Source organism: Pelobates fuscus, chromosome 2, assembly GCF_036172605.1.
Source record: "Pelobates fuscus isolate aPelFus1 chromosome 2, aPelFus1.pri, whole genome shotgun sequence".
Classification (NCBI taxonomy): domain Eukaryota; kingdom Metazoa; phylum Chordata; class Amphibia; order Anura; family Pelobatidae; genus Pelobates; species Pelobates fuscus.
Window position 1 is genome coordinate 101,246,311 of NC_086318.1, and position 17,244 is coordinate 101,263,554.

Genomic DNA, 17,244 nt, shown 5'->3' on the forward strand with positions numbered 1-17,244 from the left:
AACAGCTTGACTGCAAAAGGGGTGTTCCTATATAATTCATAAAAGTCCTCAATTGTCTTCTGGGCACTTTATAATTTGAGACAATGGGGACAATCTGTAAACCACGTAAGCAAGTTTAAGTGCTTTAGGAGTCTGGAGCGTCTTTGTAATGGGAACCGGTCACCCCACGCTCCGTTCTCGCGCTGCATTGTCCTTACAGAGGTGGGTGTTACCACTTCGGTGACACCCACCTCTGGTGTTACTACTTCGATGACACTCCTCCTGCCCCTTTTAATAATTTGACCTGTCTGGCGGGACAATTCCCCAAGCCTCAATACTTCTGAAATGCTAGATTTATTGCCAGAATGCTAGCGCCTGAAGAAAGAGTGATATCAGTCACTCTGCTCCTATACTAGCTAGCGTCTATAGAGAGTTTTCATTGCAAACATGCATGTGCTACACTTGCTATTCATGGAGAGCAGAAGGACCGTCTGTGGGAGGGTCTCTTTTGCACTCACTGGCAATTCTTCTACAGAGTCTATGCTGAAGAAATGACGACATTTGGAAGAAAGACTTATTTTTAAACCGTTATTTTAAAAATCTGTACGTTTACTAGAATTGACAGCACAATGTAGAGATGCAATTTGATGCACTTTAAAAAGAGCAAAAGTCATTTTTGGCATGATAGGTGCCCTTTAAGCTGGCAAAATGTTTACAGGATAAAAATTTCCACTCAACAATGGCTAGTGGGCAGTGATGGGGCAGAGGGGATTGAAGACTCTGCCATGAACAACTCCGTTTTTTGTTTTTACTAATTTGGAAATACTTACTATTTTCTGTAGTAAGATGCATTTGCAACTTTAGCTGAAGAGTTGTACAAGACATCTGAAACCAAATATAGCCTGGCAATCTGCACAATAGAAAAAAAAAGGGATGAAACTAAACAGAATTTTAATTCAATAAATAGAATGTTTTTCACAAAAGAGCATACAGTTAAGACCAGCTTCCATATTATATTGTATATCCACATTCCACTTGTGAAGTTTTGCAACTTCCTCCCACAAAACAGTGGTACTTAAAGGAACACAAACATGTACTCCTGACACAAGAGTGATAAAATAACCATTGAAGAGCCCGGCCCCCTCTCTTTACTTAAAATTTTTAAAAAATCACGCCGTTCTCACCATGGCTGACCCAGTCTTGCTCTGTCTCCGTGTCTGAAATCATCAAACTTGATGATCTCAGCCAATCCATTGCTTTCGAATAGGAAAGCATTGGGAGGCTATTGCACATGCGCAGCAAAACGCAGTGCTGCGTTAATCAGCAGTGAATCAAAGCATCTCTCTATGAGGTTAATTTGAGGTTTCCATGTAGTGTGTTAAGTGTTGGCTTACCTTTTTAGGCAGAGGAGTTTTCAAAATAGACAATGACTCTGTTATGCAGTCCACAATCTCTTCTGCAGCTTCGGCATGGTTCAAACAGAACACCATAGCTTCCCCAATGTCATTCTTCCTTGGTGTTAACCCTCGCAAGACCTCTTCTAATTTATCCCTTTGTCTTAAAAGAATCAAAGAAAGTATTCAAAAGCTGCAATTTCACACAACTAGAACTATATGTAGTATTTACTTATTTGCATAAATATACTCAAAATATTTAGAATATCACTTTACAGGCTCTCAGAAAGAACAGGCAAAACAAATTACTGTTTGTTAATTTAACCAATTCAGGAAATGTGCCAAATGTTAGACACGTACAAATAGGTAAGTATGTTTAATGTTAAAAGAAAATATTTATACAAAGTCTATGAAATGGTGAACAAAAGGCATTTATCACTTATAACAATTATTGGTCAGAATACCTGGGGACATCTTAGTGAAGAAACCATAAGAAAATATTTAAGAAATTAAAATTAATCGTTACCCATCAGATATTAATTTTAAGTCAAGGCACAGTCTGGTAAAGTGCAAGCATGGAAACACTTACTCTTCTTTGAGAGTGCCTTTTTTGATTGGCTCTTCTACAAAAGGCTCCGCTTCCTGCTCTTCAATCATTCCATGTAAGTATGGATTTAGCGGCGGCGGCCTCCAGAATGAGCCATTCTTGAACATTCTGAAATCTTCAGTTCGCCATTTTGTTGGGGAATCTCCCTGCACAGAGAATTGTACATTTAAGAGCAATGCACATTTAACATTAGAGGATGTTCCATCTAAAATGACCCTTTATTTTATAAGTAAAAATGGGTATGGAATTGTGCTGGCATACAGGAAAGTTTCAAGGCTTTTTAGTAACCAATAACAAGGATTTTTTTTATTAATTGGTCTACTTTTTTATTTTGCTTGTAATCAATAAAGACTTAATTGCTTCTACAAGGGAGGCAACATTGTCCTGTTACTATGGTGGAAAAAGCACCTATTAAATTAAAATGCTGGGAGGAACATTATCATACACCAACCCATTGTACAGCGCTGCAGAATTTCCTGGCGCTTAATAATAATAATACTACATGTGTATTGTTTGGAGGAGTAGCATGCAAAGCTTAAAGGGATACTGTAGTGCCAGGAATACAAAGCTGTTTTCCTGGCACTACCGATCCCGCTGCCTCCACCCTCCCACGAGTAAGTAAAGGGTTAAAAACGTTTAGATATGTTTACTTCTATATAGGAGAGATTAGCCCTGTTACCTATACTTCTATGTAAAAGTGCGGTATCATTTGGTATCTTCTATAATTATATGGCAAGTCTTTACAGGTGACCCAGATACCTGCACCAAAGGTGTGATTGACTGCAAGTACCATTAGATGTTTTGGTAAAAGACATTAACTGCAGTTTACATACAGTATTTTCATTGCCATGGAGCACGGAGTCTGCGCTCCAAGAACACAAATAGTTAGGTGTCAAATATCTGAATTGGGAAATATCAAATGGCAAAAAAGTACTGCTTTTGTGCACCAAGAATATCTGAAAGAAAGACCAAAAAAACCAAAACATTTTCTTTTGACTTTTTATGAAAAGACTGCAATGAGAATTACTATACTGCAACACAAGCTTTACCTGTAGACACACATCAATATAATGCACTGAAGCAAACCACATTGATTTGTCAATAAACATATTCATGAGCTACACACCATTCCAATTACAGTTGGGGATTATCCATATATATTTCAAAGTATCTGATATTTTACAGTGAAGATTACCCATCTCATGTTTACATGATGGGTGCATAAGAGAGGAAAGTCAATGTTATAGAAGCTATGGGAATACAGAGCAGTACTTGCCTGTAATATTGAGTAAAGTTTCCATCTGTAGTATACATGCGCAGGAGTCTGGTTCTCAAACAAAAACCTGTCAAAAAATGCACATACAAAAAAAAGAAGTATTAAAGATAATATTTAAAAAAAAAAAAATCTAAAAAATGTGTTCAATATTTTTGAAAAAGTCATGGATTATCAACATGGGAAACAAAAAACAGCCTAAAAATGCGTATCTGTGTGTAGGTGGTAATTCTAGTAGAAAGCATTGGAACTATATAAATGCCAATAAGGCATATCACAACGTTAATAATGAACTTTATAGACTGGAGAACACCAAGTATCCTCTGCTATGACTTAAAAAGTAACATCTGGCTAACACTTGCTCCAGTATATTGGCATTATGAACCAAAAGCCATCTTCACACAGATGGGTAACAAGTTGAAATGCTGTCTATAGGCCTTGGCAAAAAAAAAAATATATATATATATACAGTAGGACTTTTTATTTCACATGGGTTTTTTTTTGCACTTTCACTGTAATAATTTTTCACGGGTGATATCACTAGGTTTAGTGTTTTACAGTCCTCCTTCTCCTCTTGGGCAGTCCAGATTACGATTTTTTTCCACTCCTCCATGGGGTAATATTGATTAGGTTCGCCAATTACAATTGGCACTTTTCATTTAGTCACTGGGCACTCACGATCACCTGTTGATCCCCCCTAGAGCTGTTCGCAGCTCGCGGAATATACATTCCATCGGAGGCGATGTTTTGTTTTGGTTCGTTGCCTAGCAACGACGCACGCACACCCGTCATCACGTTCTATCACGCGGGCACACCGATTCACTTCCGGTTTTCGGATTATCGAGCGGCAGCTTTTTCTCACACACCGTTTAGGTAAGTGACTATTAGCATTTACCTATATATATGCATTGTTGTACACTGTAAGATTGATCTTGAAAAAGACCCTATAGGGGTCGAAACGTCGATTTATGATATTTTCTTCACATGTAACACTTCTTAGAATAAAAGCAAGTTATTGACAAAGTCCTGTGAGTGCACCTTATTACAATATTGGAATATTCATACCTACGCTGAGGGCTGCACCCAGGCAAGAATACTGCTAAGATTTTTTGAAAGGGTGAGTGACAAGTTTATCTCTTATATATATATATATATACACACACACACATATATATATACACATACATACATACATACATATATATATATATATATATTTATACATACATATATATACACACATACGGATATGTTGTGACCTATTAAGTGTCAGTTTGAATATTGCTGCATAGGAAACTGGGAGAACACCACTTTTTTTTGGTATATGCAGGCCAGTAGTTTTAAAACTGTAATGCAAACAAGCTTACACAAGCAATAAGATGTTTGGTGTAATTCTGAGATATTTCTGCTCACCTGAACATTGGATTGTTTAATTCTCGGTTCATAATCATAGCTTCAAACATTGGTCCTTCACGCACCACAAATTCGATCATTCGATGGATCAGAGCGAGCAAATTCCTACAAGACAATACAGTTAAAGAAAAATGTATTCAGACCCTACCTACTAGTTGTGTTTCACCTAACACACTTATGTGTTGACAAGTAAAAGTCCTGTCTAACACTATACAGATCAGTAATCAGGAGAACGTTTAATAATGTATTAACAGGATGAGGCAAAAGTCAAGAACCACCCTCATACATGTAAAACTGATAGTTACTAAAATCATGATGGTGCATTTCTAGACTGTTTAGCGGTAGGCTATTTGTCTGCCACATAAAGAGAATTATTCATCTCACAGGTATTTGAGTAGTTCCTGACTTAATTACCCTGAGTTTAGTTTTAGGGAATAATTTATGGGTCCTACATCATTCAAGGGATCATTTCAATAATGGCAGAGATCACAAGCTAATAAAACTAAGCTGTGAAAATCATCAGCCATAATCTTTAGAGTACACAATTGGACAGATTATTTACAAATCCAAGTGAATGGAATGCTCTTCTAATGGGTGGCAAGTGAATAGAACTAGTTTCTTCCTTCTAATCCAAATTTTCTTCAGACATGTCCTCAGGAACCAAAACAGGTCAAAATTCCACTGTATTTCTGCTTTATCACAAGTGAATGCATCATTTTCTAAAAAAATGTTTTTAACCTGCCAGGAATAGGTAACAATATATCAAACCTTGGCCTGTGGCTGAGTCCTGAGGGTTTGAAGAACTCCGGTCTAACGGAGTCCAATAAACCAGAAGCCTTAAATTACAACTTACAATTTTTATTTTTTTTAATAAGCTAAAACTGGAACACTGAATAAGGCAGTGTCCTCATATAAACAGAGCACAACCCTTATATCTATAAAAGTAGAGGGGAGTTTGGCAAATTGCAGAAGTACCTCATATATTAGAATGAGAACTTCAAATGTTTTGCACCCAAACACATGCAGTTACAAGTCTAACACACATTCACACACATTAAGTGTTTACATATTGTAAAGATTTACTGTAAATAAATAGAACCATAACTAATACAGCTTACTGTAGTGGTTATGGTGCTATGAAGCGGTCTCTTAAATCCTGACCTTTTAAATCCTTGCTATTTTGTGCTTTAACTCCTCCAATTCCTTCTCACTGTTGTCATATAGATATATCTAGCTTCCCCATCAAGGCTGTCCAGGTATTTGCACACAATGGGTATACATCGCTGCAACCAGTCTACATCATTTGCAAATGAACCAGGATTGATTTGAATACGAGGCAAGAAAGCTTTGCGTATTAATATTTGGACAGCTGAATGGGTGACTTGGACTGCTCCATTCAATGTCACTGAGAAGGGGGTGGAGCTCAAGAACAGGTGGTGAAAAAGACAATATCTAAAATGGCAAGGATTTCAAGGTTTCCCTAGCGCAATGCTATAAAATGTTGTGGTAGTTACATTGCTCCTATTAAACAGAAGGATCTTGGGCTCTAAACTCATTCACACTTTTAGACAGCCAACATGATTGGATATTTAAATGCAAAACACTACCTGAAATAGCTAAAACTATTCCAATATCATATTTGGAAGGGAGAAGCAAGTCCATATGGAACTATGGAAACACAGTCCTTTATAACACATTTAAACCTTTTTGCTTTAACAATTGGTGATTTGACAAGACTAAAACAATAAATGTACGTTGCATATACAAATCTAGCTATAAATAAGAACACGTGGAACATATTGGTGCTTAATAAATTAATCTATATAAATTTGAGTAAAACACCAATAGGCTATTTTACGATGTCATTATTTAGTATAATATAACCAAGAATTTAAACGTTAGAAAACCTTTCCTATGTTTTTTTTAAGGGGCATTTAGATATAATTGCAAAAAATGCAGTGTAGTACAAATGGATGATAATCAAAAGTGCATTGGTTTAAAAATATTTGTTTCAGAAATTAAAATTTGGGCAAAAATTATGTTTCAATTATAACAACAACCACATATATTGGAGTCGATCGTACCAATGTCTGGTCAAAATACTTTCCCAATTCATCCCTTGCTGCCTTCCTGGTCCCCCGCTGCCGCAGACAGTTCAGCTGTGGTGTTGCTCACCAGGGCCAATGTCAAAGGTCAATGGGAATTTGAGTTTGATTTACTTTTAAAAATAAGGTTGTATTTGTCTTGAAGAAATGTTTATGCTTGACTGAGCAAGAGTGTATACATAACTCTGATTCTTCCATCTCTCACAAATGAAAGCATAGGTTATTTCAATCACTCGAAATACAAACTAATGATTAAGAATGCCTAAAATGCCCAATAAGTAAGGATCATTACTTCAGCAAAAGACAACTAAAATATTACTATCTTCATTTGAAGATAACAGCAGTCGTAGGTTTGTTGTTGATGCATATAATATTCTAAGGGTAATCAAAACACCCACATCAATATAATGCCTACAGAAAAGAAAAGCAATATTTAGATGCCCCTAACCGTCTAAAAGGCAGTGAGGAAAACAACTGGAAGTTATTAGGAAGTAAAGTAACATCGTAATGAATGTATATTTTAGGCAGTGATTACATAAAAATGGATGTGTTATTTTGCAAATGAAAAAAAAAGGGGGGGGGAGAGAAAAAGAACAGAAGCAGTTAAAAGAAGAGGGAGTAAGGGAGAGGGTAAGAAAGAGAGAAAAAAGAGAGGAGAGTAATGAAAAAGAAGAAAAAGAGTAAAAGAACAGGATACAAGGGCAGAGAAAGAGTGAACAGAGAAGGAAATATATTTATTTTACAAAGAACCACTAATGTAGTATTAAGAAACCAAGTGAGATACACCAGCTGCTTTAAACAAAATATAGTAGGTAGTGAAGATTGTAGAAGATTCCCATAATCTAACATGGTATAAACAGTTGCTCAGTAAAGCTACAACCATCTCTTCAAGACCACCAACCAACTGTTTGCAATTCCGAAGGGGATATTGTCTATATTCATATCAGTAATAATAAAGAAAAAAAATGTACCTTTCTGTTGGGATAACCACTTTGACTATGGCTTGCGACAGAGTCTGTATATGAAGTCACATCAGATAATAAACATAGAATATGTGAGTATTGTTAACAAGTAACAAGCAAAAATACACATATGCATTAAAAAACACTAAACATCTAGCAGGCATGTCTTGAAAATCCTATACAAAATAGTTTACAAATGGATATCTGTTCTATGTGGCTGACATGATAAATGTCCTAAATATAATGCACGTCAAGGTACCAATTAAGTACTACACTGAAAATACATATATGGTTTGTGTTCTACTGCAGTGCCCCAAAATGAAACTCTATAAAAACATGAAATAGCTTTCTTAAAAGAAAAAAAAAAAAGGGGGGTGGATTATGTGATCTTTATTTTTGGGATTCAGTCAATATTTCAACGTGACCTATGGTACCAGAAAAGCAAAAACTAAATGTATACAACTAATGAATAGTTACAGTAGCAATTTATACACAAAAGCTTTACTGGGGGAATCTATTGTAATAAAATGTGAGCGTTTTTCTGAAAGAGATTGTAACGCCAATAAAAAATAACTCGGAAAAATGGGACAATTCTGAAACATGCATAAAAACGACAATACGGTAAGCAATAAGTGCATTTTACAACAGTAAACTAATTCTATTCACTGCAGTAATAAAACCCATGCCAGTTTATCACAGTAGATTATTTTCAAAGTTCACCTGTCTATCAAGATGCAAACATTTTCCTTTAGTGCTGAACATTTCGCTCATAATGAAAGTTTTACTCTTTTCTGTCCTGCTTTAAACATACATGTGAAACTAGGGAGCTACATCTATAGTCTATATTAACAAGATTTTAATCACACCACACTGGCAGGTTTTTGTACACACCTTGCTGCCCCCACTATACAAGCTGCAATCAGAAATCCTTAATCTTAACCTCTTGTCACACAACTAAAGTTTCCAAAAGGTTACAAAATGGGCACGTCTACTTTTTTAAAAAAAAAATTAAAAACAATTCTTACTTTAGAGAAGTCATTTTAATGCACTTAGAATTTTGAAAAATAATACAAAATTTCAATACATGGCATTTCCGTATCTGGTCTGTTTTCAACTCAGTGCAACGTTTCACTAAAAAGCTATAGCATGGGTCCTCCTAAACGCCATGTGAAACAGAGCTCACAGCAGAAACACTATTTTCAGACTGATTCTCTTTAGTTGGATTAAGGCTAACACTGATGCTGTCAAGCATGTGATATTTGCTTTTATGCCACAAAATAGAAGGCCATTTTATCTTAAGTATTTGTCCTTTTTCAAAATCTTAAGAGCACTGAAAAATATTTTGCTTCCAGGAAGAAGAGTTATTTTTACACTTTAGAATAACGTAGCTAGAAATATTTCTGTGGGATATACATCCCCAGCTATTTTACCTGTAAATTCCAACAATCTATAACTTTATAATTATAAAGATTTTACAAGATGCTAGGGACTTCTAAGAAAATCTGGAACTAAGCAAATGAGAATCTATCCTTATTAAAAGTTTATCTACATTTGCAAACAATAATACAGTGGAAATAGGGGAGTAGCAAAGCTAGGATTTATCTAAAATGTTTATGCATTTAAACAAATCACCACCACTGATAACAGCTCAAAATCATTTTCAATTTCTTAAGTTACCTTCTCAAAATCCTCCTTATTCTTGGGTGGCGGCAACATAGGAGCATTGGGATTCTTCAGCCTTTCTCTAGGTTGAGCATTAAAAGGAAGTCCAGAAGGAGGGGGTGGCAAAGTGTGTTCCATCATTGATGGGGGAATATATATTGGGTGAGGAGGTATAGGTACAGCTTTTCCCCAGCCGAGCTTCATTTCAAAGGACATAACCATTTTTCCTGTGAATAAAAGAGACTTAAATAGGTACAGATACCAGCTACCGAAAATAAAACTGTAATCTGTTCTTAAATGGTTCATTTTAATTGCTTAGTATTCTTTTAATAATTATTATAGTAATAAACCGAACAAAATCATGTCTTGGTGAAGAATAAGATTGTGAAGTGAACTGAGTGCCAAGTGAATCAATTCCACTTACCATTCAAGTTTTTTAATGCTCTTTCTGCGTCCCGCCTGTTCATAAAAGCAACAAAACCACAATTTCTCTCGCGCGCCCGCTCTTCATCTGTTCGTGGCCACATGATTTTGACACTAGCTAACGGTCCAAATCGCCCAAATTCCTGGCACAGCATTTCTTCATTCATCTGCATGGATAAATTGGCACAATCAAATTTTAAACATCTAATGATGATGAAAACCAATCCATTCATGTATGCCATACAAAACACATTGGATAAAAACAGGGGGGTAGGTGCAGCGCTTCAGTAATCCTTGACAACGTATATGTGAAGAGAACCAGTGTAGTATTTAAAACTGTAGTGGTGAAATAAAATAAAATATGTGCACTCACACTTTCCTGGAGCTTCAATACAGCTCCAGTGTATGCGTCTAGGCAGAATAATCCCCGCCTATGGATCAAGTGCCGAGGCAATTCTTCAAGTTATTTATTCGTTTTCATTATTTAATTTGCTTAAGACTGTATTATCTAGATTTGTCATTATATGAAGTATATTTTTAAATTTGTATTGGTATTTACAAAGATGCTCTTAGATTCAGTTATAACCATGTACTCCATTGTTTGTATTATTCTGGTCCCTTTTACACTGTTATTTTATTTATTATTTTTATCCAATATTGTCTATGCATAGACCATATTATTATTTATTGAAGTTGTTTTAGTGTTTTATCTTTAATTTTATTTTATGTCTATAGAGGGAGCTATTTCGCCTCTTATTTTAGTATGTGTTATTCCAGTTTTTGCCTGTAGAGGGAGCTACTGCCCCTTTTATCTCTTATACAATTTACTTGTCCACCATTTTTTTTTGGGATCTCCAGCTTATCCAGGAAGTTGCCATTTTGTTGGAGCCAAAAGAGACAAGAAAAAAAAAAAAAAAAAAAAAATAATTGGTCATGTGACTGTGATGTCACAAAACCATTTTTTTCAAAATCCTAACCCTATTTAAGCAGCTCAGGTCCCATTTACTCTGTAAAACACTTTTGATAAAGCCTATCCAAGAAGAAACGCGTTAAGTGTATTGTTTATAACTTATCACTATTTTATTATATATTGTATTTCTTTTATTATATATTTTTTTAACATTAAAGTAATTTTTTAATTGGACCATACTTTGCTGCTGTTGGATTGTTTGGAGCTATATCCCTGGTGGGGATCATACCACCCAAGCGTTTAGGATTGAGCAAACCGGAACTTGCTCATTAGCATGTGAGTAGGCTTAAATGATTTATTTCTGCTTACACTCCTTTTTTACGGTGTACACTATTGTGGTTCTGTTTGTTTATCTCCACATATACACGGAGGGAAGAACTTGCTTTTACACCTGTATCCTTGAGTGGGGATCATACCACTTCAAGCGCTATCAGAAGAGCCAGGTTTTACAGCTCCATTACACGTGAGTGCACATTTTATAGTTTTTACCTACCCTTGCTTCATAGCTCTACATACTTCACCATATACGATTTTTATTTGTTTGTTTTTTATGAGGATACCCCCCCTACCACATCTATAACTTGAAGAATTGCCTCTGCACTTGATCCATAGGCGGGGATTATTCCGCCCAGGCGCATACACTGGAGCTGTATTGAAGTTCCAGGAAAGTGAGTGCACATATTTTATTTTATTTATCACCACTACAGTTTTAAATACTACACTATTATTTCTTCTCTGGTTCTCTTCACATATACGTTGTCAAGGATTACTGAAGCGCTGCACCTACCCCTCTGTTTTTATCCAATTTTCTGATCGGAAAAGAGAGAGACTCCGTATTGGTGTTCCAGCTGCTATTGGACGATTATCACTTTGCTTCCACGCTGAATTTATTTTTGTGTGATTGTATACAAAACACATTGTCTACCTCAGATCTGTGTTTGAGAGAAAGCATTAAAAAGTTGTGCGTAGTAAATAATGCATCCTTTACATTTTAAATGTGATAATCTAGTTGGATGTCAAAATGCATAACTGACAGTCATCACACTCTCCAAATGTATAAATTAATATATTTTGCTCACTTTACAAATATGGCTACATTGTTTGCTCTGTCCAGGTGCTGATACAGCAAACCATTTTCACCAAACCTGAAACACTAATGCGCTAGAGCAGGGCTTCCCAAACTTTTATGGGCCGAGACCCACTTTTCAAAACGGTAATTTTTCGGGACCCACTTGCTTTTAATGCATATTTTAAAAAACACCATGGCAATCAGCTTTAGACGCATACAATTGGCACACCATAGCAATCCGCTTTAGATGCACACAATTGGCACACCATGACAATTACTTTTAGAGGCATAAAACTGGCACACCATGGCAAACCGCTTTAGAGGCATACAATTGGTACACTATAGCAATCCGCTTTAGATGCATACAATTGGCATACCATGGCAATCAGTTTTAGATGTATAAACTTGGCACATCATGGCAACTTTAGGTGCATACAATTGGCACACCATGGCAGTTTTAGAGGCTTACAATTGGCACACCATGGCAACCAGCTTTAGAGGCATAAATTCAGAACATTGTGGCAATCAGTTTTAGAGGCATAAAATTGGAACATCATGGCAGCTTTAAATACATAAACTTGGCACAGCATGGCAATAAGCTTTAGGTGCATAAACTTGGCACATCATGGTAATCATGGAGTGAATAGGTTACATTGGGGGAGGGGCAGGGAGTGAAGGGGATACATGGGGGAGGGCAGGGAATGAAGGGGATACATGGGGGAGGGTAGGGAGTGAAGGGGTGACATGGGGAGGGCAGGGAGTGAAGGGGGGCAGGGAGTGAAGGGGTGACATGGGGGAGGGCAGGGAGTGACATGGGGAGGGCAGGGAGTGAAAGGGTTACATTGGGGGGGGTGGGGCAGGGTGTGAAGGGGTTACATTTGGGGGAGGGCAGGGAGTGAAGGGGTTACAGTTTGTGGGGAGGGGGGAAGGCAGTGAAGGGGTGACATGGGGAGGGCAGGGAGTGAAGGGGTGACATGGGGTAGGGCAAGGAGTGAAGGGGTGACATGGGGTAGGGCAAGGAGTGAAAGGGTTACATTGGGGGTTAGGGGGCAGGGTGTGAAGGGGTTACATTGGGGGGAGGGCAGGGAGTGAAGGGGTTACATTGGGGGGAGGGCAGGGAGTGAAGGGGTTACATTGGGGGGAGGGCAGGGAGTGAAGGGGTTACATTGGGGGGAGGGCAGGGAGTGAAGGGGTTACATTGGGGGGAGGGCAGGGAGTGAAGGGGTTACATTGGGGGGAGGGCAGGGAGTGAAGGGGTTACATTGGGGGGAGGGCAGGGAGTGAAGGGGTTACATTGGGGGGAGGGCAGGGAGTGAAGGGGTTACATTGGGGGGAGGGCAGGGAGTGAAGGGGTTACATTGGGGGAGGGCAGGGAGTGAAGGGGTTACATTGGGGGGAGGGCAGGGAGTGAAGGGGTTACATTGGGGGGAGGGCAGGGAGTGAAGGGGTTACATTGGGGGAGGGCAGGGAGCGAAGGGGCTACATTGGGGGAGGGCAGGGAGTGAAGGGGTTACATTGGGGGGAGGGCAGGGAGCGAAGGGGTTACATTGGGGGGAGGGCAGGGAGCGAAGGGGCTACATTGGGGGAGGGCAGGGAGCGAATGGGTTACATTGGGGGAGGGCAGGGAGCGAAGGGGCTACATTGGGGGAGGGCAGGGAGCGAAGGGGCTACATTGGGGGAGGGCAGGGAGCGAAGGGGCTACATTGGGGGAGGGCAGGGAGTGAAGGGGTTACATTGGGGGAGGGCAGGGAGTGAAGGGGTAACATGGTGGGGAGGGCAGGGGGTGAAGGGGTTACATGGGGAGGGCAGGGAGTGAATGGGTTACATGGGGAGGAGGGCAGGGAGTGAATGGGTTACATGGGGAGGAGGGCAGGGGGTGAATGGGTTACATGGGGGAGGGCAGGGAGTGAAGGGGTTACATGGGGAGGGCAGGGGGTGAAGGGGTTACATGGGGAGGGCAGGGGGTGAAGGGGTTACATGGGGAGGGCAGGGGGTGAAGGGGTTACATGGGGGGTGCAAGTGTTCCTTTAACCCCTTAAGGACCAAACTTCTGGAATAAAAGGGAATCATGACATGTCACACATGTCATGTATCCTTAAGGGGTTAAAACAGCCAGAGGACTTTTTTATTTTAATTAAAATAATTTAATTGTTACCAATGCCCCATTAACTAAATTGAATGTGAATCATAACATTTAATACTGAAATAATTAAAGCAATGTAGATTTGATAGGTTCTCCAAAAATGATCATTAAATCACTATTCTGTGTACCTGAGGGTTGATGTTTCCAAGGTACAAATTAGTGGTGCTCGGATCTCCAACATCATGTGACCCAGGAGCATAATCATCAAGTGCTAAAAGAAAACAAAAAGAAAGAGAATAAGCCTAAAGACTTAAAAAAAAAAAAAAAAAAAAAAAAAATGAAAAAAAAAAAAATTCTAAATAGCAAAAGAAACTGGTTACCACCAGAAGATCTGTTCCGTCTTGATTGGTTATCCGCTGGGAAAAAAAAACAAAAACAAAACAAAACAATGCTATTTGGTGACTGAAAGGAACATGGCAATTATAACTATGTTTCAAATAGCACAACAACGTGGTCAGCTTCCATTGGCATATTGAAAGATGCACACGCATATTTTTACAAATTTTGTTTATATGTTTGAGGGCCTCAATTTGCATCCTCCTTTGATGTCCATGGTGATTTTTCAGCAGAGGAGGGATACACAACCCCTTATTTAGCCGAAGAACACAAACGCCATTCCTGTTAGCATAACTGCCATTAGAATCAAATACTTTTCAGACTTTGAGCGCAGTTAATGTTTGTATTCATACTAAACTAGGTTTGCAACCTGCCAGACTAAGGCAGTTGAGAGAAGAGTTGCTTTCTTAATCTCTCAAACAATGGATGCTTCAGACGAATCGAATGAAAGCGTCTCACTGAGTTAATCATAGAAAATGTTGATATTTAAACGGTTTAACCCCTAGGCTGCCTCCAACGTTGGTCTCAACTCCTCCCCTGGCAGCATCTGGCTTTTGATATTTTGAGATTCAGGAAGAGGGGACTGTTGCTGCCCCCCCCCCCCCCCCCCCCGTGGTTGAGAGCTGTCCGCTGACGCACTCAGTTAATCAGTAACTCCCCATTCACAAGACTGGCTTGCAAACAGCACTTTGTGAAATAGTGCTTTGCATCTTCGATTAGCCAAGTATCCATGCATTCAAATATTCCAATTAATATTTTCTGATTTAACATTTAGTGACTTTGGAGAAATTATTTATGGACATGTGTAAAGACAGCAATAACCTCTGAAGAGCACATATACAAGTATTAATAGAGTAAGGGCAGTAGTAATACTTACTTGTGCGACGCGGACCATCAGAGTCTGCTTGAGGAGGCTCAAATCTGCTCAGCCTGCCTTTTGTTTTGTGCCGTTCATCTCTCTCCTCCTGGATTCTATATAGAAATTTAAAATATATGACTGACAAAAGGGCCCTGGGCATTGTAATTTTATACTACATAACACCTCACCTCACTCTGTTAATAGTCTATCCATTCAAAATGTGATCACAGTCAGTAAGAACTTAGCTGGAAGCACTTTGCAATAGACAATTGAAAGACAAAATAAGCTCTCTAGGGACTTGCAGCAGAAACATTGTACATTCAGACTCTTTCCACCATGATCTCTTCAAATTACTGATGTGGACATGTTGGTTGAAGTAACCCTTGAAGTATATATTTATTTTTTTCAGAAAAACAAACTTACTGTTTCAACTCTTCCTTAAAAAGTTCCAGATTGCTTTTTTTCTTTTCTTTCTCTCCTTTCTTTAGAGGCTAAAAGTAAGAAGAATATGAGTAAATACATAGTGTGTAGAGAATCTCAGTCACATACATTGGTGGTAATGGCTTCCATTAGTGACTTCATTTCACGAATTAGCCATTATACACTGTTCGCATTTCTCACTACTTCATTTTATTAACACCATTCGAAAATATATGTAAAAGTTCCATAGTAGAACACAAATGTTTTAAAGAATACTATTGGTGATGATATAAAACCATTTATGAAGAAAAGTTAGAAAGAATCCTGAAGCTTTGATGAACACACTGAATAGCAGACTGCAAATGATCATTGGACATTATATTCGTCTGAAGTTTTTTTACTGTATTATGGGTCAATTCAATATGTCAAACAGTTTTGTATATATCATTAAAAAACAAAAACAAATATTAGGTCAATATTCAAACCATCATAAACATTGTCATTATGAATAGAAATTTGACATATCAATACAAGACATACCTATAATAACTAGACAAAAGTTACAAGACATTGTGCGCAACGGGGAGAACAGATCTCCCTAGTAGACTTTATTAACCACAAGTACCAAATCGTTTTAAACTTCTCATATTGATGATGATGATGATGATAAGAATAGTAACCTTTTTCCATCTGAACCGGATATCGAATTTAATTACCATATTAACTTTTATAGCATCGAATTGGTGCCATTTCCTGGCAATTATAATTTTTAAAGCCAAGAAGCCTTGCATAACCATAGCTTTATATTTATTCTGTATTATATCTAGATTCAAGGGAAACAGAGCTCTTTCAATCGTTGGTGGAATTCAATCTCTTTTTAAATTCTGGTGAATAATTTTCGAGTCTTTAGAATAAGATTTGTTTTTTTTTTTTAAATAACTTAAGAGTGATGTATAAATCTGATAACTTTCTTGTGCGCTTTTTTCCTAAGATTACTTTTTAAATTAAATATCCTCTTAATACGCATTTATATGCTGCCCAAACGTTAACTAGTCTAACATCCCCCATTAGATTTTCATTAAAGAACTGTTTAGCTATTGATACCAGTTCTTCTATATCAGTTTTTGAATTTAATATAAAAATTCTCAAACGCCAATTTTGTTCAACTATTATATTTCCCCTTAATTTCAAGACACACTGATTCATGGTAAGACCATACTACATTTTTAATCTCAATTTTTTTTACAATCTGAGACGAAATCAGCCTTCGTTAATATATCTATTCTAGAATAGAAACACGTGCACAATATTCTTTCCTGGCCCCTTTAATCCTGGTATCCATTTATGAAAACACACGAGACAAATTGCAAGCAAACACAGTGCAAGCATGTTATTAAATTTGCTTGCGCTGTGCAGAACAAATACAGGTCCTTTTTCTCATGCTAAAGCTCTTCATGCCCTGGAAGAGCATTGAACCAACATGCTCACTTTTACAGGGTGCATGCTTGTCATTTGTGATGACAAAACACGCCCTATCTGGCCCCGCCCCCTTCTCAGTGGGCCGCCGATTAAAAAATGCACGGGACGAGTTTTGTCCCCAGTCCGGCCCTGGAAATGGTGCATTTTTCT

At 38.0% G+C, this 17,244-nt stretch overlaps 1 protein-coding gene across 5 annotated transcripts in view; it reads right to left on the reverse strand.

Moving 5' to 3' along the window:
* Positions 1-17,244, reverse strand: part of U2SURP (U2 snRNP associated SURP domain containing) — a 53,074-nt gene that overhangs the window by 16,937 nt on the left and 18,893 nt on the right. For 2 of the 5 annotated variants that reach the window (XM_063442497.1, XM_063442494.1), the window contains exons 5-16: positions 15,619-15,686; positions 15,214-15,308; positions 14,321-14,356; positions 14,129-14,211; positions 9,820-9,985; positions 9,411-9,622; positions 7,743-7,786; positions 4,667-4,771; positions 3,257-3,323; positions 1,963-2,126; positions 1,374-1,536; positions 810-889 (exon numbers count right to left, since the gene is read on the reverse strand). In XM_063442497.1, the coding sequence (XP_063298567.1) occupies positions 810-889; positions 1,374-1,536; positions 1,963-2,126; positions 3,257-3,323; positions 4,667-4,771; positions 7,743-7,786; positions 9,411-9,622; positions 9,820-9,985; positions 14,129-14,211; positions 14,321-14,356; positions 15,214-15,308; positions 15,619-15,686 (1,283 nt within the window). Of the gene's footprint in view, positions 1-809; positions 890-1,373; positions 1,537-1,962; positions 2,127-3,252; positions 3,324-4,666; positions 4,772-7,742; positions 7,787-9,410; positions 9,623-9,819; positions 9,986-14,128; positions 14,212-14,320; positions 14,357-15,213; positions 15,309-15,618; positions 15,687-17,244 lie in introns of those variants that run through there. The other 3 variants (XM_063442496.1, XM_063442495.1, XM_063442498.1) reach the window with 3 other exon arrangements.